General features: G+C 43.5%; 1 protein-coding gene across 1 annotated transcript in view; it reads right to left on the bottom strand.

Annotated features, from left to right (window-relative positions):
• ABCC4 (ATP-binding cassette, sub-family C (CFTR/MRP), member 4) overlaps window positions 1-23,197 on the bottom strand; it is a 321,328-nt gene that overhangs the window by 54,788 nt on the left and 243,343 nt on the right. Inside the window, exons 22-26 of the mRNA XM_011996653.1 lie at window positions 16,883-17,002; window positions 15,650-15,760; window positions 14,626-14,726; window positions 13,086-13,277; window positions 4,096-4,251 (exon numbers count right to left, since the gene is read on the bottom strand). Of these exons, the coding sequence (XP_011852043.1) occupies window positions 4,096-4,251; window positions 13,086-13,277; window positions 14,626-14,726; window positions 15,650-15,760; window positions 16,883-17,002 (680 nt within the window). The remainder of the gene's footprint in view (window positions 1-4,095; window positions 4,252-13,085; window positions 13,278-14,625; window positions 14,727-15,649; window positions 15,761-16,882; window positions 17,003-23,197) is intronic.

Below are 23,197 nucleotides of genomic sequence, written 5' to 3'. Positions count from 1 at the left end.
AAAAAAAAAAAAAAAAGAAAAGAAAAAGAATGAGTAAAATGTTTGATGAGAAATCATGCTGTCCAACAAACATTTACTGAAAAAAAATTGAGTTGGATAATTCTGAGTTCTGATTCTACTACTTATTAACTATTCATCTCCAGGTAAGTTATGAATCTCCCCGAGCCTCAGTTTCCTTCCTGGAGAATGGGACTAACTTGATACACCCCACAGGGCTGCGGTGACAATCACCATGTCATGAGGCTCCTTGCATGGTGCTGCCAGGCAGCAAAAGCCTGGCCAAGTAGGGCAGGACAGTGAGGTGTGCTATTCTTCAAACAGCAGGTGCAACCAATGGATCATGAAATCACTTTTGTGGCTCGTGACCATCATTATGTCTTTTAGATGAACCAGAATAGAATGGATATAATAGAAAATATCAGGGCGTAGAAGCATGGAGTAAGATTTGTGAGACTTTTGTTTCTGTGCATGTGTGTGCACCCGCACAAGCCCACACTAAATCATGCTGCAAAGCAGAGTTCCAATCAGGGATTGCGCCGGCCAACATGGGTTTAAAGTCCCTAGGAGAGGGTTCAGGAACTCAGGATCTGGCATATGGGATTTGCTGTAAATTCCATTTGAATCCTGGCTCTGCTGTTTACTTTTAGTTAAGTGGGTTAAGCTCTCTGTGCCTGTTTGAAAATATGTCAAATGAGGATGACACAGAATTGCTGTGAGGATGAAGTGGGAGATGGCAAGGAAAGAAGCTAACCATGTTACGGATTCCGCAAATGTTAGGAATTCTCACTACCTGTGTAACCTGTCTGCACGCAACTATCACTAAAGCACTGGATCTAAGAGGGACAAGCCCCTGTTCTCACGCAGGGCTGAGAACCAGTGTCAGTTGCCTGCTCAGGAAATGCAAAGCATTAGTGGGGTACTGACAGTGGTCAGGAATGCCGTTAAGACCGGGGTGGGGGAAAGCCAGAAAACAAAGCAATCCTCACCTTTTGTTCCTTGTGAAAAAAATATTAGATTTCTCTCTTAGGTTTTTATTGTGCATTTTTTGTTTGTTGCTGCTTCACTATTTAAATTTACATAAACAATTTGGTTAAAGGAATTCACCAAGGATCACAAAAATAGAAACAGAAGTTAATGAGCCAAGTCCTTCTAGAATAGTGAGTAGCAATAATACCCTAAAGGCCTCTACCCCAATCCTTAATTAGAAATAGTTGCTATTTATTGAGCATTCCTCAGAACCCAGAGTAGGACCACAAACATGTTCTCATCCAGTAAAATCTTCACAGCAAATCTGTGAGTTAGTAATTACTAGGCTTGGTTTAAGGATGAGGAAACTGAAGCTTGGAGGCTAAGTGACTTCATTGAGGTCACACTTGTATCAGGCAGTGCTGGAATAAAAATGTGGGTCGTGCTGACGCTTAGAACATGCTCTGAAAGATTCTATCCCAGGTAGTCTGCTGAATGATTTCCTGGGTCGTATTAAGCATTGCACAGTCGCTCTAGACCATGTTACTTTTTTTCAACCAACATTGAGCCTTGGAGACAAAGCCATACAAAGTTAAAAAAGAAAGCTTCTATGTTTACAATGCTTGGAGATCAGGATCTACATGGATACAAAGCTTAGCAGTGTTTTGTAAGCATGCTTTCTGGACTACATACATAGAGCATTTGCTCAAAAGTAGGGTGGAAACTTATGGAACTGAACCAAAACCTGGTGATGTCAAGGTATATTTAGTCTTTGCTCAGATGTGCTTCCAAAACATTACTGGCAGAGCCAAGAATCATCTAATGTTACTTCTTTATTTAGAGTTCTTTTATGTGCACAAGCACACAACTATTTCTTATTAAGAAGCATTCAAAGTAATGCAGGGCACGTTCCTAGAACCTTTCATCCAAGGATATAAAAGTAGTTTACAGACATGCGCATTATCTCTGCTGAGAAAACCTCATTTGGCCCATTTTTGAGATGGGCATAACCAAAATATAAAACTTGAGAATTTATACTCTCATTTTCTACTGTAAGCACGAAGTCATGCTTCTAACAGCCAGAGGGAATCTAACGTGCTAAACATTTCTTCCCTTTTTATCCTGAAAGGGATACTTTTTCTTCTTTAAATTAAAAATAAAAATTGTGGTAAAATACACATAGCATAAAATGTATCGCTTTTGCCGTTTCAAAGTAAACATTTCAGTGATCTTAAAGACATTCACATTGTTTTGTAGCCATCACCACCATCCATTCACAAGATGCCTTTCATCTGACAAAACCGAAGTCCTTTGTGAAATACTGTAACTCCTTATCCCCCACCTTCCCTCAGCCCCTGGTGGCCACCCTTCTACTCTGTGTCTCTGTGAATTTGACTAGTCTAGGTACCTCATATTAGGGGAACCATCTAGTGTCTGTCCTTTTGTGACTGGCTTATTTCACTTAGCATAATGTCTTTAGGGTATATCTGCATTATAGACTGTCACGATTTCCTTCCATTTTAAAGCTGAATAATTCCCCATTGTATGGATGGACCACGTTTTGTTCATCCACTCATCTGGTGACGGACACTTGAACTATTTCCACCTTTTGGGTACCATGATGATTGTGGATGTACGAAACTCTGAAATCCTGCTTTCAACTCTTTCTGGAAGTGGAACTGCTGGATCACGTTAGTTCTCATTTTTTGGGGAACTCTATACTGTTTTCCAAAGTGGCTGCACCATTTTACATTCCCACCAACAGTGCACAGGGCTCCAATTTCTTCACATCCTCAAAATTACTTAAGAGTAATTCCAGTTGTTTTAGAGGTCAGTGCTAGGATAGCCATAACTGTAGTCGGTCTAAGATAAAAATCACATTCTCCTTCCCTTCCAGTGGCATGTTCTCTATGCTTCCTAATCAACGGGCATTGAAGAGTTGTTTATATCCACATGCCCAGAAAGTTCATTTCTGCCTGGGTTTTACACTTGTCTCCTCTGTGTTTCTCTTCTCCAGAATGTGTGTGTGTGTGTGTGTGTGTGTGTGTGCGCGCGCGCTCCTCAGCTCCCCCCAATGACTACAGAGTGTTTAAAAAAAAAAAAAAAAAAAACCCACATTAAAAGAAAAAAAAACAACCCAGTCATGTGTGGAGCTGAATATGTGGAAATGTTAAAGTGAAGGACAGGATGGAACTGTGAGGCCCGATGGAAGCCATGAGGCCCCACAGCTGCAGATCCCACGCCCACCGGCTTGGACAAGGTCTGTGTTGTTCATGCCTATACACCTGGAGAATAGTACTCAATGAATACTTTCTGAATTTATGTTAATATGAACCAAAGCAATGACAGGAGCTCTTATTGTACAAAGAATCCAATCTCTAGAATACTCCTTGAGAGTCACACTTCTGCAAAGGAGAAGAAAAGAAAATAGAATCAGAGTCCAGACAGGGATGGCCAATTTAACCCTCCCCCATCGGAGCAAACACTCACTGGGTCTGTGTGAAGAACACCACGCACTCTTACAACAGTGATCGTAAGAAAGATGAAGATGAAGTGCAGAGAGATGGAATTCCTTCTCTCATGTTCTTCCTTGCTAGTCTGTAACAACCTCCCGGTTAAAATCATTCACCAAGAGCTAGATTCTAAAAGTCACCGCAAAGCAACTAAAAGTTTTTTAATTCTCATAGCCCACAGTTTCACAGAAAGCCCTTCATGGAGGTAATCACCTTTGAGAAGGTAGCTTTAGTTCCTACAGCAAAATTCCAACATCAAGACACTTAAAATCCACATCTCCCCATAGAAACCTCCCCAGTGCTAAACAAACCATGCATCATTTTGTTCTTTATGGTTATCAGTGGATAAAATTGTGGGATCTTAGTACAGAAACCTATCTGGGTAAGTTATTCACACACACACACACACACACACACACACACACACACACGAACGAACGAAGCCAGATATCTAATGAAAATACCTGTTGAAAATATCTGCTCATAAAAACATGCTCTATTGGGTGAAAAAAAAAACAATCCTTTCATCCAATTAAAAAAAAGCAATAAAAGTAAAAGCAATTAAACATAGTAGCTCTTATAAAAGGGGCAGGTAAGGACGCTATGACTTGCATACCTGAGGTATGATTGACATTTTCTTCCTTAAATCGTGAAGTCCAATTTCAGTTGTCAAGATCTTATCAATCCAAATTTTACCTTCGGGTTCTGACAGTCTAAAAAGGGCCGAGATGAGGGAACTTTTTCCAGCTCCGGTTCTTCCCACAATGCCAACCTACAGAGAGATCCAGGAGGCAGGATTAAAAAAAAAAAAAAGAATCACAAGATGCAGCAAAACTAGGAGAAAACTTTCGGTTTTTGAAGAAGAATTAAGGACATTCTATATTGAGTGTAGTCTAAGACTTTCCCAACCTCAGCACTGATGACCTTCTGAGCTGGATACATCTTCATTTTGGGGGCTGCCCCAGGCATTGTGGGAGGTTTGCTAGTATCCCTGGGCCCTACTGCATAGATGCCAGGAGCACACTCCCAGAATGATACCACCGAAAATGTCACTGACAAATGTCCTCTGGAGCAAAACTGCCCCTGGTTGAGATCCACTGCTCTAAATAAGAGTTAAAAATAACCGAATTCTTTTACTGGCATTGAAAAGTCAACAGTCTCCTAAGTGGCCCATGAAAAGGCAACTTTTAAATTAGCTTTACTTGCAGGATCTGAGTAATGTGAATTTCTGATAATTTCACAGGGATATTAATTCAAGACAAAGGTGTCAGAGGTGACATAAACGAGTATTCATTCTTCCAGAGTTCTATCATTTAAGATAACATATTCTTTGGTAGAGAAACTTCCAAATATTAAATATCTGACTATATTTTGTCTCAAAAGGAAATGTTTTAAAATTCTGAAGTGAAGATTGCAGTGTCTTAAAAGACACTAGCAGCCAAAACACACATAATGAGATCAACACCACCACAAATAACATTTGCTGTTTACGTAAGGCCTTTCATCTGCACAGTTCAAAAGGCATTCTACAAACTAATTAATACTTACAATTGTCCCTTGAGAAACATTTGTGTCAAGTATCACCCCTCTATTAAAGCCGAGAGAGAGAGAAATGAAGTGCACGGCCAATACGATCAAAGAATCAATAAAATGCAGGAAAAAAGGTGGGGGCAATACCTCTATATTGTAAAAACTGGCTTTCACATGTGTGCATATAAATCTGTATGCAGAAACTGGCCTCTGCGCCAAGGACCTTGCCCACCTGCAAGTTTCCTGGTGGGAACTTCCCAAGAAATGACATCCTCCTTATTTAGGAATCTGGAGTCAACGAAGGACATAAAAGATGCCTTCAATGATTTGTCGATTTTAAATAAATTTTAAAACTCACCGCAGAACTTTACTGGGCACTGGGTGTGTGTTGGGAATGTTACATATTACCTCATTTGAACACCTCCACATCTGTAAAGTCAATCATGGCATTTCCACAAGGAATTTTATCTTTAAAGAGATACGTGTACAAAATATTAAAATGTAAATGTTTAAAAAGTGGCTTTAGCTAATTGTATTACCTTTGGAGTCATATTCTACCTTATGGTAAATCCTAGTTTATACTTTATAGGTGGCCCATTTTCTGCACATAGGTACATCTGGGGGTGTGTGTGTGTGTGTGTGTGTGTGTGTGTGTGTGTGTATACACACCAATTTGAATTTCTGAGATAATGTCACAGGGATATTAATTTCACAGGAATAGTAATTCAAGACAGAGGTGTCAGAAGTGACATAAACGAGTATTCATTTTTCCAGAGTTCTATCATTTAAGATGACATAGTCTTTGGTAAAGAAACTTCCAAATATTAAATACCTGACTATATTTTGTCTCTGTCACACACACACACACACACACACACACACGTGTGGCTCATGTGTGTTTCTGAGTAAATCAGCACATACCTAGACACAGACAAATGCTGTGTTTGTGAGAATGTGTGGACACTCACATTATCAGCTCTATGGGAAACTGATCCATCTGTGCAAACCTGGACATTTGTAGGCTATTACTGGTAGATGGCCAGGATGGACTCCTTAAAGGTAGGGACACTGAGGGCTGCCTACAACCATAAGACTAGGCACTCCACACTCAGGTGAGGATATAATCAGCAAAAGGCAACCAAACAAAACCTGGCTCTGGTTATTTCTCTTTTCAAAGTCATCAAAATTATAGTCTCCAAGTCTTTCACAAGTCACCAATGGGTTTTACCAAATCCTATGGAGAATATCACTAATACCAGTAAGTTTACATTCATAACACCAAAAAGACACTTAGTCTTATTTTAATTGCTTTGCAATTGACCCTTTTTGTTTTCCCAACTGGGCCAAGAGCGGTCTCTTTGGGCAAACATTAGACATTTGTACGTGGGTCTCTCTTCATATATGAAACTCAACATATATGATCAATATATGATCAACATATATGATCAATACCCAACACTCCCCTCAAAACAGCTGCTGCTTCTGACTCCTCCATTTTAATCCAATAAATTCTTCCTCAAGTTCACAGGCTCAAAACATGCACCTCCCAGCTTTCCCCAACTCCAAGCACTAAAAATATTACTTGTTCTGTTTTTTGACTCAGTATCCTCATTTTAATTTCTGCAACCATTACCTGAGTGCAAGGCTGCTTAACATCTTAAAAAAAAAAAAAAAACGCTTTTGCTAGTTATAATCAGTGCAAGTGAATTTGAAAAATAAATAAATGCTGGCCACAACCCCAGCAATCTGACAGAATCCTTGTCACATGTTAATACCGTTTCTTTCTGAACTTGAGTGTGAGTTATCTACGTTCCTAAAGATATAATCTCATACATTTAGGCAAAATGAGAATATGAACAGATTATTGTAATCTATTTTCATTTATTATTTAATAAAAGTACTTACTTCACTAGCTACATATTACAGTATATGATTATTGATTCAACAAATCCCCTATTTGTGGATGTTTAGGCTCCAATATTTCACTATTGTAAATAATACCATGTTAAATATGCTTGAAGCTACATCTTTGCAAACAACCTTAATTAGTTTCTTAAAATAAATTCTTAGATGTGGAATTGCTGAGGAACAGGTATGAACATTTTCAAAGGAGGCTGTTAAGTGATGCCAAACTAGCCTCCAGAAATATGATACCAATTTCTACTCCCACCTGTATCCCTGCAAATTCACTAAGCAGGGTGTTACAGCTTTGTTTTAGTCAACATTAGTTTGATTCTACAAAGTGAAATCACTTGCCTCATCACATCTTGCCAGTAGTACATAAAATCAATTGGCTTCAGGCCTTTAGCGTCTTCCCCGTGCACTCAATTCTCAGATTAAACTTCCGAAGTACAGCTCTCTGCCTGGCACTCCACACTGGGAAAGCTCCTCTACAAAACGGTCCCGACTAACCTTTCCATCCTTAGCGCCATGAGCTGGCTTGAGTTGGCGGGGTGGCTGTGAGGACTAAGCGTGCACATGTGTGTTATTCACCTGGTAGTTCACGTCCCTGTACACTCAGAGGTGCCTAATTCTTCATTCACATCGAATCACGGCATCGAGCCTTGGCATATGCCATTGTGCCTTTCACATGAATTTCGACCTGCTGAAATTCTAACCACCTTCCAAAGTCTGTTTCAAATGCATAATTGCATTAAAATCCTCCACCTGTCCCCATGTGGATTTCGCCCACACTTAATGGCTGTCGTAACGCCTTTTCTAAACAGCCATAAAATCTGTGAACTCCTTCTGTCTTACAGAGCAGCCATTTATATGCTCCTTTGTTTCCTCTACTAGGCGGTATGTGCTGTGGGCAGGACTTATATTAGAATTAGCTCTGTATTATTTGTATCACCTGTGGTGTCCTGCAAAACGCAGAAATCCCCCAGAGAGTTGAGCATTTAACTGAGACTTGAAACACTTATGGGAAATCTGTTGCCATACTGTTCAGGTATACAGTAAGCTAGGTGTTTTACACCTCTTATCTTGCTTAAGTATACAACTCTAATGGTTAGGCCCTATCACTTGCATTTTGCAAAAGAGAGAAATAGAGACTTAGTAAGATTGATTAAACCGTCTGAAATAACTGAGCCCCTAAGTGACGGAATGGGACTGAAACCCAGGTCTGCCTGCCTCTTGCCCATTCTGCTGATGGCCTCCCAATCACTTGGATAGCCTGGCTCTGTATTCCCTTGGTGTAGCTAGAAGGGATACAGCAGGGAGAAGTGTGGTTGTATTTAAAGGCACTGGCCTGCCACACTGGTCCTATTGTCACACATTTAATGCATGCTGTGGACATGGATGAGTATAAAAAGGTGGCTGGGACAAGAAGATGACTACTTTGAGCCAAGACGGTACCTGTATTAGGGTGGATTACAGCTGTTGACAGGAAGAACTGGCACCCACAGAAGAGGCTGGGAGAAAAGCCTGCAGCTACGTTGGACATGGGGCAACTGGGAAACAGGCCAGACAGACCTAGTGTACTGTCTGGGGCAGTGAGACTCCTTTTGATCCCATCAGTAGTGAAGGGAACTCAAACACATGGCTGTGCTGAGCTGGTATGAGGACAGAGACTGCTATTCAGGGAAGGCTGTATGGTGGGATGAAAACTGTGATAGAAGACAGAGATGACTGGAAAGGTGCAAATGAATGCATAAACATGGAATCACACAGAATTAAATTGTAATGTAAATTCATAATTTGCAGAATATAAAAGTAAAAAAAACAAAAACAAAAACAAAAAACAAAAAACCTGTCGGGTGGCACTTGGCCCAGGACTATCCAGAGTCTCATGTTTAGTCATAAGAGGGGCTGGGGAAATCCATGAGCTCAACTTCAGGTTATCAGAGGAAGTTTCTCGGAAATCACAGATTATTAGTCATCAAAAATTGTTCAGCGGAGAGTGATGGCTCTACTGCAGGGGCGGGAGTGGGGGTGGTTCTTGTCCCAATGCAAGTTTAATCAAAAGGGTGGGGTGGGCCTGAGAGTCTGCATTTCTAACATGTTTCCAGCAGAGGCAGGTGATGCTGATCCCGGCCCCTGAGACGAGCAAGTAGGCAGGGGAAGTGGGACAATCTGGCTGTGAGAGGAGGGGTTTCTCAGCAAACATTAATGTAAAAAAGGAGAGAATATAAGAAACTAATATTTTGCACATTATAGCAAGGTCTAGTACACATCCGTAAAAATGTATTATCCAAGTAATAGCTCTGAGCAAGGGAAAAAAAAATAACAAACCAAAATCAATCTACCTCTAAAGATGAAAAATGCTTTAAAATGGCCCAGTACTCTCTAAAATGATTAAATCAACCACAAAATCATCTAAATGAAAAATGCATCCAGTGTTTGGAGTGTAACCAGGAAGCTTAGGGTGGTAGATACCTCATTTTAGTGCTTTCTTTTTTACTCGCTATTTCTTCCATGAATTAGAAACCTACTTAGCACCTATTACTTTTGCCTATTTATTATAATGTCCAGGAAATCTGAGCAGATGAAGCAATTGAAAGAGAATGAAGCCCTGTTTCTGCTGTGTAGACACATTCCTATATCCCCGCCGGAAACAATGCCCCTCTCCATCAGCTCCAACAGCAAAGGGACTGCCTGAGATCCTGGGGCCGCAGGCAGGTGTGGAGGAGACACACCCTGAACATACACAGGCAAAGTGGAACCAACTTACCACGATGCTGCCTGAATGCCATCTCTGAATACACAAATGAAGCTAAAGGTGACACTGTGAGTGAACCAGGACACAAATCGAAAGCCAAGTGGGGTTGGGCGCGGTAGCTCACGCCTGTAATCCCAGCACTTTGGGAGGTGGAGGCAGGTGGATTGCTTGAGGTCAGGGGTTCGAGACCAGCCTGACCAACATGGTGAAACCCCATCTCTACTAAAAATTCAAAAATTAGCCAGGTGTGGCAGCGGGCGCCTGTAATTGCAGCTACTCGGGAGGCTGAGGCAGGAGAATCGCTTGAACCTGGGAGGCAGAGTGAGCCGAGATTGCGCCACTGCATTCCAGCCTGGATGACACAGCGAGACTCTGTCTCAAAAGCCAAGTGGTTGCAGCTATAATCCAGTCTTCAAATTCAATTTACCCTCCCACATTTTAGATCTCAGGTAATCCTATGATTTGGGATGGTTTTAAGATGGAACACTATCAATGTGGGGATATAGGTTGTTTTCTAACTTGCACAACAGAGGTTTGTAGATAATTCATATTTTATGGCTTCAAGGGAAATTTACAACGTGGCCAAACTAACAGAATGATATTGATCAGGTAGGACCTAATAAACACATTGTCTGGGAGTAAGCAGACATCCCCCGGCACCATCAGAACAGAATCTGAGAAACCTTGCCTTCAGCAAGAGCTACAGCTGATGCTGCCTGCAGAGTGGTCTCCACCCTCTTCACACTCACAAGGTCGCTGGGTAGATAATGACGAATCAGCTTTTGCTGCTTCCCTGGGTATTATCTGGGCATGAATCTGTACATTTATTTTTCATGGCACAAGGGTATCATTCATTCAATTATGACTATAGCCCATTAAATGGGTCTGTGGTAGGAAGCGCTGAGAAGAAAAAGAGCAGTTTTGAAAGTGACACTGACACCCAGAGAATGGGCTGTTGGAGGAGCTGTTGTGTGTGTTTTGTTACTGATTTCTTCATACGTGCCTATCCCTCACTCTCACAGGCACCCACCATGTGCCCTGCAGCATGCCATTTTCTGGGGGCACAGAGATGAACATAAAATGCTCCCTGAATTTAAGAGACTCAGGGTACTGTGAGATGCTGACTCGGAATTATAAATCATGCCATCGTGCTATCTTCTTTAAAAAGAAAATTGTGGTAAAATACACAAAAGTACTTTATGTACTTTTAAAATTGTAGTAAAATAACATCAAATTGATTATTATAATCACTTTAAAATGTACAGTTCAATTATATTAAATACATTCATGTTGTTGGGCAACCATCACCATCATCCATCTCTAAAACTCTGTTTATCTTATAAAACTGAAACTCTATACCCATTAAACACTAACGCCTATTCCCCTACCCTGCCACCCACCATCCTACCTTCTGTCTCCATGACTGGCTACTCCAGGTACCCACTTGTAAGTGGAATCTTACAGCACCGTCCTTAGGTGTCTGGCCTAGTTCACTTAGCATACTGTCCTCAGGGCTCATCCATGTCACAGCATGTGTCAGAATTGCCTTCTTTTTAAGTCTGGATAATATTCCATTATGTGTGTGTATCACATTTGGTTTTTCCATTCCTCAGTCAATGGACACTTGGGCTGCTTCCACCTACTGCTCACTGCAAATAATGGTGTTATGAACACGGGTGGACCACAAATGTTATATTAAAGAATCTGGCCAGGCATGGGGGCTCATGCCTGTAATCCTAGGCATGATTTGGGAGGCTAAGGTGGCTGGATCACTTTAGCTCAGGAGTTCGAGACCAGCCATGGCCAACATGGCAAAACCCGGTCTCTACTAAAAATACAAAAATGAGTTGGGTGCCGTGGTGCACACCTGCAATCTCAGCTACTGAGGAGATTGAGGCAGGAGAATCGCTTGAACCTGGGAGGCGGAGGTCGCAGTGTGCCGGGAATGTGACATTGCACTCCAGCCTGGGTGACAGAGCAAGACTCTGTATCAGAAAAAGAATCTATAAGACAATGTGGAGAACATAGTTTCAAAGAGGCAGAGATGTCTGAACTGACTGAAAAAGGGTGCACACTAGGAGCAAGGCAGACAGGTGCTTGGAGAGAAGGACAGCACCCTGAGGACAAGGGCTGTGTGTCCATATTGGGAGTTGTAAGGAGAGGGGTGGGAAGGGGAAGAGATTCTACTGTCTTGTTTGTTCTGATTTAGTTCCTTCAAGAGGCTGTCCTAGTCCTAGCCAAGGGCCCCAGGCCACATATGAAAGGGACATTGCTGGTAGACTTAGTTGCCTGCAGAATGAGCTCACAAACCTCCACACAGCCTCCCAAGCCTCTCCTTGCTTTCCTTTCACTGACTTTGAGTGAGTCTCTGGTGCCCTTACTGCCTCCAGCTTGGGGGTCTGACTTCTGAGCACTGATGGGGTCATGGGATCTGGGTCTTCCCTGGGGGATGAGAGCCACACAGGTCCTGTCGGGGTGGGCCTGGGGCTCAGTAAGGTTGCAGCAGCTGGTCACCCAGGCCAGGAGCTGGCCATGTAAGGATCAGATCTGTGATCAAACTGTTTCAGAAAGAAAGAGTTTGCAGTGAGAGGGATGGGGAGGGAAAGCAAAACACAGGTTAAAGGAAGGCAAGAAAGACTAACGAAAGGGCCTGATATGGTTTGGCTGTGTCCCCACCTAAATCTCATCTTCAATTCCCACATGTTATGGGAGGGACCCAGTGGGAGGTAATTGAATCATGGGGGCAGGTCTTTCCCGTGGTGTTCACATGATAGTGAGTAAGTGTCATGAGATCTGATGGTTTTATAAGGGGAAGTTTCCCTGCACAAACTGTCTCTTTTCCTACTGCCATCCATAGAAGATGTGACTTGCTCCTCCTTGCCTGCCATCATGATTCTGAGGCCTCCCCATCCACGTGGAACTTTAAGTCCATCAAACCTCTCTTTCTTCTGTAAATTGCCTAGTCCCAGGTATACCTTTATCAGCAGCGTGAAAACAGACTAACACAAGACCAAAGGACTGAGGAGGAGAAAGGCTGGAACAGAAGCTGCAGCAATGGAGAGGAAGAGAAGGACTTGAGAAACGCAACAAAGTAAAAATCAACAGAATTAGACATGGGAGTGTTGGTGACACAAAGCCAGAGTTGACTTCCAGGAAAAACCCATGAGTAATTAGGTGTCAAACAGAATATCCTGGGTCACATTAAGCTCCAGCCCTGAGGCCCGGGGCCCACCAACCACAATAAAGCAGTTCATAGCATGAAGAAAGAATGTTGGTATCCACATTCCATGGTCAGTTTCCAAGACACGTTAACCTATGTACCACTAATCCCCTTCACACATCCACAAGGAAGACAGCAAGCACACAAAGCACTAAATCTTCTGAAATTGAGAAGAGGCAAGATGCTTTAAACAAACCTTTTCTCGTGATTTAATGAGTGCTGTCAGATGCTTCAGTACCAGAGGCCCATCTAGACTGTACATGAAGTTCACATTGTCAAAGATGATCACTCCTTCATGGGGCCAGGTCGGTGGCGGGCGTTTCTGATATTCCCAAGGTGCTTCTTTTTCAAGGTCTGTGTATTCAATCACTCTTTCTACTGAGATCATCTGAAAGAAATATGACATCCCCAGGGGTTAGGAATGGAGGGTGTCATTTATGGATGTTAAGAGACTGTCAATGAAATGTTCTTCTTTCATACATAGTTGGTTAAGGAGAGAAGCAGGAGACAGACGAGGATGTTGATGACGTACAAATTTGGTTCATCATTGTGTAACACCTTCACTTACAACCACTTCCTTCAACATCAGGTTAAAAGAATGAGAGAAATGAATGCTTAGATTTTGTTTATCCACTTTTCACATCTGTATTAAAGGCAAGAAAATTTTGTAAAGGAAAAGAATACTCACAGCCACCAATCAAGAATATTTTGCTGGCTGGGCGCGGTGGTCACGCCTATAATCTCAGCACTTTGGGAAGCCGAAGTGGGTGGATCACCTAAGGTAAGGAGTTTGAGACCAGCCTGGCCAACATGGTGAAACCCCATTTCTACTAAAAATACAAAAATTAGCCGGGTGTGGTGATGCATGCCTGCAATCCCACCTACTCGGGAGGCTGAGGCAGGAGAATCACTTGAACCTGGGAGGCAGAGGTTGCAGTGAGCTGAGATCGCACCATTGCACTCCAGCCTGGGCGAGAAGAGCAAAACTCTGCCCCCTGACCCCCACCCCCATTAAAGAATCTTTTGCTATAGAAGGATCACCTGATATAGATTGGTTAAATTGGATGATCATGAAACCTCACTGTAATAATTACTCAACTTTTGCTCTATGGGCAGAATGAAAAGATTTTTAAGTTCATTGCTTTTCTCCCTTTAGGGGAAGGCGCAAATATTTAAAACATTGATTAAAGCCTCCTATACCACCATAAACTAATACCCTTTGACTAACACCTTCCAAGAGGTGGCTTTCTGTACCACGAAGGCACACCAGCAAACCTCAGGCCTTCCTTCCTTCTGTTCATCACATAAGAGAGTAAACACTGGAACTGGGAGAGGAGGAGACCCATTAATTAAATATAAACAACCTCAAAATCCTGAAATCTTCTTTTACCAGGAATGAGGAATTACCCATTAAGAAACAAAAATAAACAGGCTTCTAAGAAATTAGCTTATATCCTCTCCAGAATTTCTGAACCTCCCTCCTACAGAGACGTTTATTACATCTGAAAAAGCTTGTGATAAATATAAAACCTGCTGACATAGCAACCATGAGACTCAGAAAAAGATGTATATATTTTATTTTACATTAACTTAAAACAGATGGAGGATGGATCTTTCAAAAATCTGTTAGCAAAGATGTAAAAATTACAGTTTTAGTATTTCACATCAGAATGGCTTTTATACCTTTTAATGGCAAGGAGACTTGAAAAAGCAAAGAACGTGAAGATAAATATTACCATATTCTCAACTTCGGCACTTTGTCGAACACACCACTGAAACATCCCCATGAGTGTGAGGGCATAGGACAGCGCCAAGCCCACCTGCCCGGCATCCAGAGCTACATAAGGAGGAAGAAGGGAATAAAGTCAGTCTCACTTCACACCTAGGCCTGGCTCCTTCTGCCACTTAGCAAGAGGAACCCTTCATGATGTCAAAACAATTCTCATATAATGACATTTATAGCTATACTTTTACCGTTTGTTGCTTGAGATCAAGAGACAATGGGGAAAACAACACTGTATATTCAGAAAAATTATTAGATGATTTTATGAATTCCAACAGGATCGACATACATTTAATTAACCGCATTATATATGCAAGAAATAATGTCATTATTCAGACATTCATTATTATGGTTTCAAAGCCCATTACATTATTCCACTTTCTACGTGCAATGCAACCACAGCTGGAAACCACTAAAAACAAAGCAATAGGTTGTAAGTGCCAACGCTTTTGAGACTAAAATACTACTCTCCTTGTTCCATTAATAAGTATTGTAATGCACCGTTGTTACTGGGGTGGTGAACTCATGCCATGCTTGTCTGGCACCCATGTGGCAGTGAAGATAATACTCTTTCCTGCTGAGAATTTTTCTCAACCTCATGCGCCAGGCAACTACAAACAACAGATACAAGCAGTTGGAAAGCTAACACCATAAGCTGGACAAAATGCTTCAGAATAAATTGGTTCTCTCTTCGCAACTACCAGACGCTAACAGGAATGTTCAGAATCTCAACTGCGCACACCTCAACCCATGCAAAGAAAGATAAAAGAAACCCCTCAAGACCCAAATGACTCCTCAGACGAGTCACACTGCTGAACCCTATCCAACCTGACACACCGTAAATGATTTAAATACACTTCATTAGGACCAAACAGTTATGTAGTATTAGACAAGGTGGCAAGAGTATAATTTAATAACTGTAAACACAGCTATAAATTGTAATCATACCATACATAGTTATTCACATCTGCACTTACTTTTTGCCAGAATCAGGGACCCAAAGGCAACGACGATGACAAACATGGCACAGATGGCATCCAGACGGACGGCGAACCAGCGGGATGTTGTCAAAAACAAGAACCAAGCCTCTGAATTTGAGAACGGTAACAAGCATGATGAATAACTAGAACCGTATTCACTGCATTGGATGCGAGAGTGCGTTTTGCTCAGCTGAGCTGCAGAAGATGTTTACATGGAGTTGGGCGGCAAAGTTGCACACCCAAGGAACCTGTAGATTCCAGAAAGCTAAGTGATACAGGCACTATACGATACACATACACAGTGGTATATGATGGCTTTGAGTGAAGATGCATGCAAATATGAAACCCAGGAATATGATCCTAATAAAGAACTGAGAAAAACAGTCTCATAAGGACATCTCTTGCAGTGCTGAGAGGTACTTATGTGAAGTGCATCTCACGTGAAGTCCACCCACGCACATGATTGACTATTTCAGTTCTCCAATAGCAGAGTGTAGTCCCCATTTACTTCTCCCACCTTCCATACTTACCAGAAGGCCCGCGCACACTATTGCTCAGGGACTGTATCAAAATGACCTCACTAACAAGATTTGCATGTGGTTTTTTGTTTGTTGTTTGTTTGCTACTTTTTTCCTTTTAGCATGTGGTTTTTAAAATGCCATTTAATCAGCAAGATAAAATAAAGATTGGAATGATGGATCCAAGTTTTGTAGATTTGGTGGAAATTCTGAAATTTCCAAATCGAAAAAATCTTCGCTGATGCAAGGGTCAGCAAACTACAGCATGTGAGCCAGCACTTATTTTTGTAAATAAAGTTTTACTGAAACACAGTCACAGCCGCTTGCTGATGTATTGACGTCTGCTTTTGTGCTACAACAGCAAAGGTGGTTAATTCCAACAAAGACAATAATGGCACACAATGCCTAAAACATTTACTAGGTGGCCTTTTGCAGAAGACATTTGCTGACAAAGCCACAGGCCATGCATGGTGAGAGAAGGACCCTGCAAGCCAGTCAGGAGGCACAAAGAAGAAACCGGCAGCAGCGATTCCGAGAGGAGTCCCAGCCCAGAAGAAGGGGATGGGCGGTGGAGGAGAGGAAGATGCGCAAAAAAGCAGGATGTGGGGCTGGGCCCTGAGGTGCCAGCCAACAAGCTCATCGGACCAGGGAAGTTAAGACAGAAAAAGCAGCAGATCCTGTCCTTTGAAACCATTTCCAGAAATGGACAGACCTGAGTGTAAATCCTGGTGTGCATCAAACAGTTCCTGACACCTCCCTTCTGCTTTGTATGCCCGGATGGTCCAGAGGCCCTGGAGAGAAGATGATAAGTGGGAAAACACTGGGCTCCGAGCTGGGGAAACAGAGACAGAGAACACCGCTCAGTGAGGCTGGATGCAGGGAAACCAGTGGCCTCCCCAGCTCCATGGTCACGCATCTACCAAACAGCACATGCAGGCTTCCTTGGAGGCTTCATGTTTCAAAGAGAAATAAATGCTCCCAGTAGCCTGAGGGGGCCCTGCCACTCTAATCTCAAGCTCCTGCTCAAACCACACCTCATATAAGGGGCCTGGAAATAAATGTTTTATCTTTGACCACATTCAAATCTAGTTCTAATTCTTTTCTTCCTAACTCAGTCTTGCAGGTCCTTCTCCTCTCCGTACTCTTCCCTGACATCTCTTTAGACAGAAATGGTATTTCTCTGATTTTTGAGCCAGTAGGATTTTTAAAAACAATTTTCTGTTACAAGTACTCACCATATTGAATTACAATTAGCCATCTATGTGTCTCTCCCCACCTTAAATTGTTAATTTCTCAAGGGTCAGCTATAACCATTGCATCCTGGTAACTGAACGGTACCTGGCACAGGACAGGCACTCAGTAAGTAAGCTGAACAGACAGACAGTCACGTCCCTGCATCCTGGGGAATCTTCTGTGCCCACTCATGCTGGAAGAGTCCTTTATGAACTCCATGGACCTGGGTGCTGCAATGCCCTTGTGCCGTGCCCAAGGAACCTGCCCAGCCAAGATATCTCTGAATGGTCTTAACACTGGCTCCAGGAACCTGATGGATGTTTTTATGACTGCTGAGAACTTGTCCTGATGTCTGGAGGTCTCCATGGCATATGCCATTGCCTTTTTCAGAATCTGACTGTGGTCTCAGTGGGTTCATTGCCTCTACAGAATTTTAAAAGGTGAATTCTCTTTTGTGTGACTTCTTTTTTCTTTGGGAGCTGGATGTCCCGCGAGGTTCACTGACCAGCTGCTCTACCTTGGGCCATTGTGTTTGTGTGGTGTTATTTATTTATTTATTTAATTATTATTATTTTTTGAGATGGAGTTTTGTACTTTTACCCAGGCTAGAGTGCAGTGGTGTGATCTCGGTTCACTGCAACCTCCGCACCCACTCCCCGCCCTGCACTGGGTTCAAGAGATTCTCCTGCCTCAGCCTCCCGAGTAGCTGGGATTGTAAGCATCCACCACCACTTGCAACTATTTTTTGTATTTTTAGTAGAGATGGGGTTTTGCCATCTTGGCCAAGCTGGTCTCGAACTCCTGACCTCAGATGATCTGCCAGCCTCGGCCTTCCAAAGTGCTAGTGGTTTTTTTTTGTTTATTTTTTTTGAGACAGGATTTCACTCTGTCATCCAGGCTGGGTGTAGTGGTGTGATCATAGCTCATGGCCACCTCAAATTCCTAGGCTCAAGAGATCCTCCCACCTCAGGCTCCCAAGTAGCTGGGATGAGAGGTGCGCACCACCATGCCCAGATAATTTTTGAGTTTTTCATAGAGATGAGGGTCTTCCTCTTGCCTTGGCTTCCCAAAGTGCTGGGATTACAGGCAGGTGTGAGCCACCATTTCCAGCAGGCCATTGTGTTTCAAGCACAGTTTGATGACTACCAGGACATACCTCCCTCCTGCATGGCAGGGGACATGCAGGCTAGCTACTTTTGGGCAGGGATGAATTCCTGAGAGTTTCAATTGTCCACCATGAATGAGGCCATACTGGGGCAGGTGCATGTTGGGGACAAGTGACCTGGCACCATGTCTTTAACATTCTTTACTGGGATACACAATTTATGCTTTATAATTAGCAAACACTGACTTTGTTACCTGTGAAGCTCCCAGAGAAGACCCTATTAGTAAAACATGGGGTGTCTGGGAGAATTTTTTTTTTTTTAAGACAGGGCCTCACTCTGTCGCCCAGGCTAGAGTGCAGTGGTGTGATCTTGGCTCACTGCAGCTGCAACCTCCCAGGCTCAAGTGATCCTCTCACCTCAGCCTCCTGAGTAGCTGGGACTACAGGTGTGCCACCACACTCAGTTAATTTTTGTATTTTTTGTAGACATTGGGTTTCGTCATGTTGCTCAGGCTGGTCTCGAACTCCTGGGCTCGAGCAATGAGGCTGCCTCAGCCACCCAAAGTGCTAGGATTACACGTGTGAGCCACCGCGCCTGCCCAATCTATCTTACAGGTGGTGGTTACATATGTTTTATAAAATGATGAGGGGGTAGAGTGGGAGTAAGGGATGGAGGGAATGGAAAATTTAAGAGAAAAACTCTAACTCATTTTCTGGGTCGGACTCTTAGTCCAGCCTCCTCCAGCACCCACATGCCCATCTGTGCTACAGCTGACTCAATACCGGTGTGCACACTGTACACACAGGTACTGCACATTTGGAGGTGCTGGGGTACCAGTGTGTCAAGACAAGGGGGTTCCACATACATCAAGAGTCCAGAGTCCACAGTTCTGGAAGTGAAGAAGGAGCAGGCTGCCAGGTATGAGACACTGGGGTTCTGAGAAAGTGGGAAGCCCTGGGTCGGGGAAGGCAGATGGAGCTGCAGGTTACTGACTGTCCACCCATCCTCGGGGCTCTTTCCTGGCTGATACATCTGACTGGGGGCACTGTCTTTTAGGGGCCCTCTCCTGTGATAGTGCTTTAACAAACCAGACCTTCCCTGAGCATATATTCCCCACCAGAATGTGATCTGGCACTTCCCTTACATCTAATTCAGGCAGAGAGCCTCCCGCGAGTCCACAGGGTTCTCTCTCTTCTCTATCTCTGGCATCCACAATGTCCTCACTCTTCAACACGCACAGTAACCTTTTACTTGTTTTGTGTCAGCTTCGTATAACCTGTAAGTTTGCACTGGGAAGGTGGCAGGTGATATGACCATAAGAGGACTGAGCTGGTGCTTCTGTAAGAGAGGCTGGATGTTCTACACAGGTCTTTTCTGCACACCCCAGATGTTCTAGCCTGCACCCTGGGACTTGGTCAATCTGGAAACAGGGTGGTATTGGAAATAACACAAGAGAATTCCAAGCTCCATTTCTCTACAAAGAGTTTGGCTCCCAGTATTCAGAGAAATCACTAGAACCATGCTCTTACTTCCAGAGCAAGGGAGTGTTGTGACTGAACACGTCCATCATATAGAGAATGCCGCTGAGAAGGAAGGAGATGTGGCAGTCAGGGGGACAGAGTTCTGGAATGAAATCCTTCAACATGGCTATTGTCATTTGCTTTCCTTATCAGGAGATCCAAGCTGCCACTGTTTTATCTCCAACTGGGTTTCAGGGCAGGGTCAACTTGAGAAAGTAGGTACCATTCCAGTTTTGAACACCCGGGAATATCATGAAGATCAAGCTACACACTTTAATTCACACCAAGTTACCAAGGTACAGCAGAAATCTGCAACCTTTGAAAAGATAGTCCTTTCTCTTTCACACCCCACTTAGGGCTGAGAGGGCTGCCAGTGAGGGTGAGCTGGGAGGTCTGCAAAGACAACTAACTAGCACCGAGGGAGAGCACATGCCAAGCCTCAGCTCTAATGCACTAGTCAGCAGTTTCCGGCTGACACAACCTGCCATTTCACAAGATCAACAGCTGTGTTTTCCACAACGCAGAGAACTCTTTAGGTGGCACTCTACAGAGATTTTCTGTCTTCTCTGAAAAAGAACATGAAAAGGAATTGCATGCAAAGATCTGGTCTACCAGTCTTGCTGCAGGGTACTGATGCTGTGTGGGACCTTTGAGGGTTATTATGGTTTTAATTCTCAAGGCTATAGTGCCTCTGGTAGTTCCCGTATGTTCAAGGTTTCCAAGCAGTCTCAGGCAACCCTCATAAGAACCCAACAGGGAAAGTATTATATCCTTGACAGAGGGAAAAACAGACTTGAGGCATCAACAACGCTGCCCAACGCTGGGTGCAGTGGCTTATGCCTGTAAACCCAGCACTTTGGGAGGCCATGGCGGGTGGATCATCTGAGGTCAGGAGTTTGAGACCAGGCTGACCAATATGGTGAAACCAAGTCTCTACTAAAAATACAAAAATTAGCCAGGTGTGGCGGCATGTGCCTATAGTCCCAGCTACTCAGGTGGCTGAGACAGGAAAATTGCTTGAATTCGGGAGGTGGCAGTTGCAGTGAGCCAAGATCATAGCCACTGCACTCCAGCCTGGGCGAAAGAGCGAGACTACATCTCAAAAAAGCAAAAACAAGAAAACAACAACAACAAAACCACTGCCCAAGGTTAAGTAAAGTAAGCCATGCCAGTGGTAGACTCGGGCATTGGACTCATATCTGTTTTATTTCCAAGGCTGTGCTTTTAATCTGAGCCACAGTATCTCAGAGACAGAATAATCAGAGTCAAAGATTCTCATGCACCCTGAGGGCATTTTTCTCCAGACTTCGTAGCCCACATTTTAAAAATCCCCAAATCTTACTTAGCTAATATCCAACAGCCTTCCCTATTCCTGTGCCGCTTATTAACCACCTTGCATTGAACAAAGTCCCTGGGAATCTAGGATGAACAAACTCAAGGATCTTACAGTCTAAAAACATGGGACACATGAGTTCACGCTCATGGCAGACGTTGCTAGCGGATCACAATATCTTTACCAACAGAAATTTGATATGGCTTCACATTTCAGGCATTGCCAAATGAGTGGAGGTGGCTGGAGAAATGCAACCAAATGCCATTCCGGTTTTTATGCACTTCTCTATGACTGACTGTTGATATGGTCACTTTTGCAAAAATAAAATGATCAACTGCAGATTTTTTTTTTTAGTTTCATTCTCATTACCCAGGCTGGAGTGTGTACAATGGTGTGATCTTGGCTCACCTGAACCTCTGCCTCCCGGGTTCAAGTGATTCTCCTGCCTCAGCCTCCTGAGTAGCTGGGATTACAGGCATGTGTTACCATGCCCGGCTAATTTTGTATTTTTAATAGAGACAGGCTTTCTCCATGTTGGTCAGGCTGGTCTCGAACTCTTGACCTCAGGTGATCCGCCCGCCTCGGCCTCCCAAAGTGCCAGGATTACAGGCGTGAGCCACCACGCCTGGCCCAAATTTGTTATTAAGATTCCTTAAATGCCAGCTATGGCTCCAGAGGCAGTGTGGCAATCCGACTGAGGCTTTGGAAATCCTTGAGGGCACAAGGATGAAGCTGGGTTATGCCTCCCTGCCATGGCAATCAGGCATCCTGCTTTCAGCTGGTCACTCCAGCAGTGGTCTCAAAAAACAGGATCCACTGCTGCTGAGAAGAAACAGTGGAACTGTGATTTATGGCAGAGACCCACCACCCTGGATGGATAACAATAAACAGTTCCAACCAACCAGCCCCCACAGTTGGTGATCTGAGGGCATGGAGAAAGAAACATGCATATTTAACTCATTGTTACAGCCAAGCGGGGCACAGGAACACCCAAATATGCCTCAGGGGCCATGATAAAGTTGTCAGAATCTCCACATGAAAATGTTTTCAAGCTTTAGGGTACATGCTGAAATTCAAGAGAGAAAATCCTACACTACTTCCCAAAAAGCCTTCCTAAGTCCCTTTTCTGCACATCCACATGGATCAGATGTGGCTCTTGACACAGACAGAAGTCTATGTCAAGATGTTTCTTCTGGAACAACTGCTTCCTTCAACATACCACAGACTCCCTTAAAACAAGACTCTCGGATAACTTCATTTCATGAGCAGGCCCAAACATAAACATAAAATGCCTGCACAGCCTTGCTGTCCACACACAACGCTGGCTAGGGCCGGTGATCTGCACGAGGAAGGTCTCTCAGCAATTATACTCTACCTTCCCTAGCAAGTCCCCTATTGGCTGAGTGTTACTCACACGTGGGCTCCACTGCTCGGCCTGCCCACTGAAAACCTTACAAGACTAGATCTCATGGTAGCTTAGCTGGTTTTCTTGACGATTGAAAAGTTTTTCTACAACTTTTATGGACTGTCACCCATTCTACTTCATGCAGACACTTAGGATAAATGCCTCTTAAGAGTTCACTGTTGACCAGGTGCAGTGGTACATGCCTGCAGTTCCAGCACTTTGGGAAGCTGAGGCGGGCGGATCACTTGAGGCCAGGAGTTAAAGACCAGCCTGGCCAACATGGTGGAACCCCATCTCTACTAAAAATAGAAAAATAGTGGGGTGTGGTGGTGCACACCTGTAATCCCAGCTACTTGGGAGGCTGAGACATGAGAAATGCTTGAACCCAGGAGGCAGAGGTTGCAGTGAGCCGAGATAGCGCCATTGCACT

The sequence above is a fragment of the Mandrillus leucophaeus genome, unplaced genomic scaffold (genome assembly GCF_000951045.1).
Source record: "Mandrillus leucophaeus isolate KB7577 unplaced genomic scaffold, Mleu.le_1.0 Scaffold520, whole genome shotgun sequence".
Lineage (NCBI taxonomy): Eukaryota > Metazoa > Chordata > Mammalia > Primates > Cercopithecidae > Mandrillus > Mandrillus leucophaeus.
This window is presented reverse-complemented; position numbering and strand designations above follow the sequence as displayed.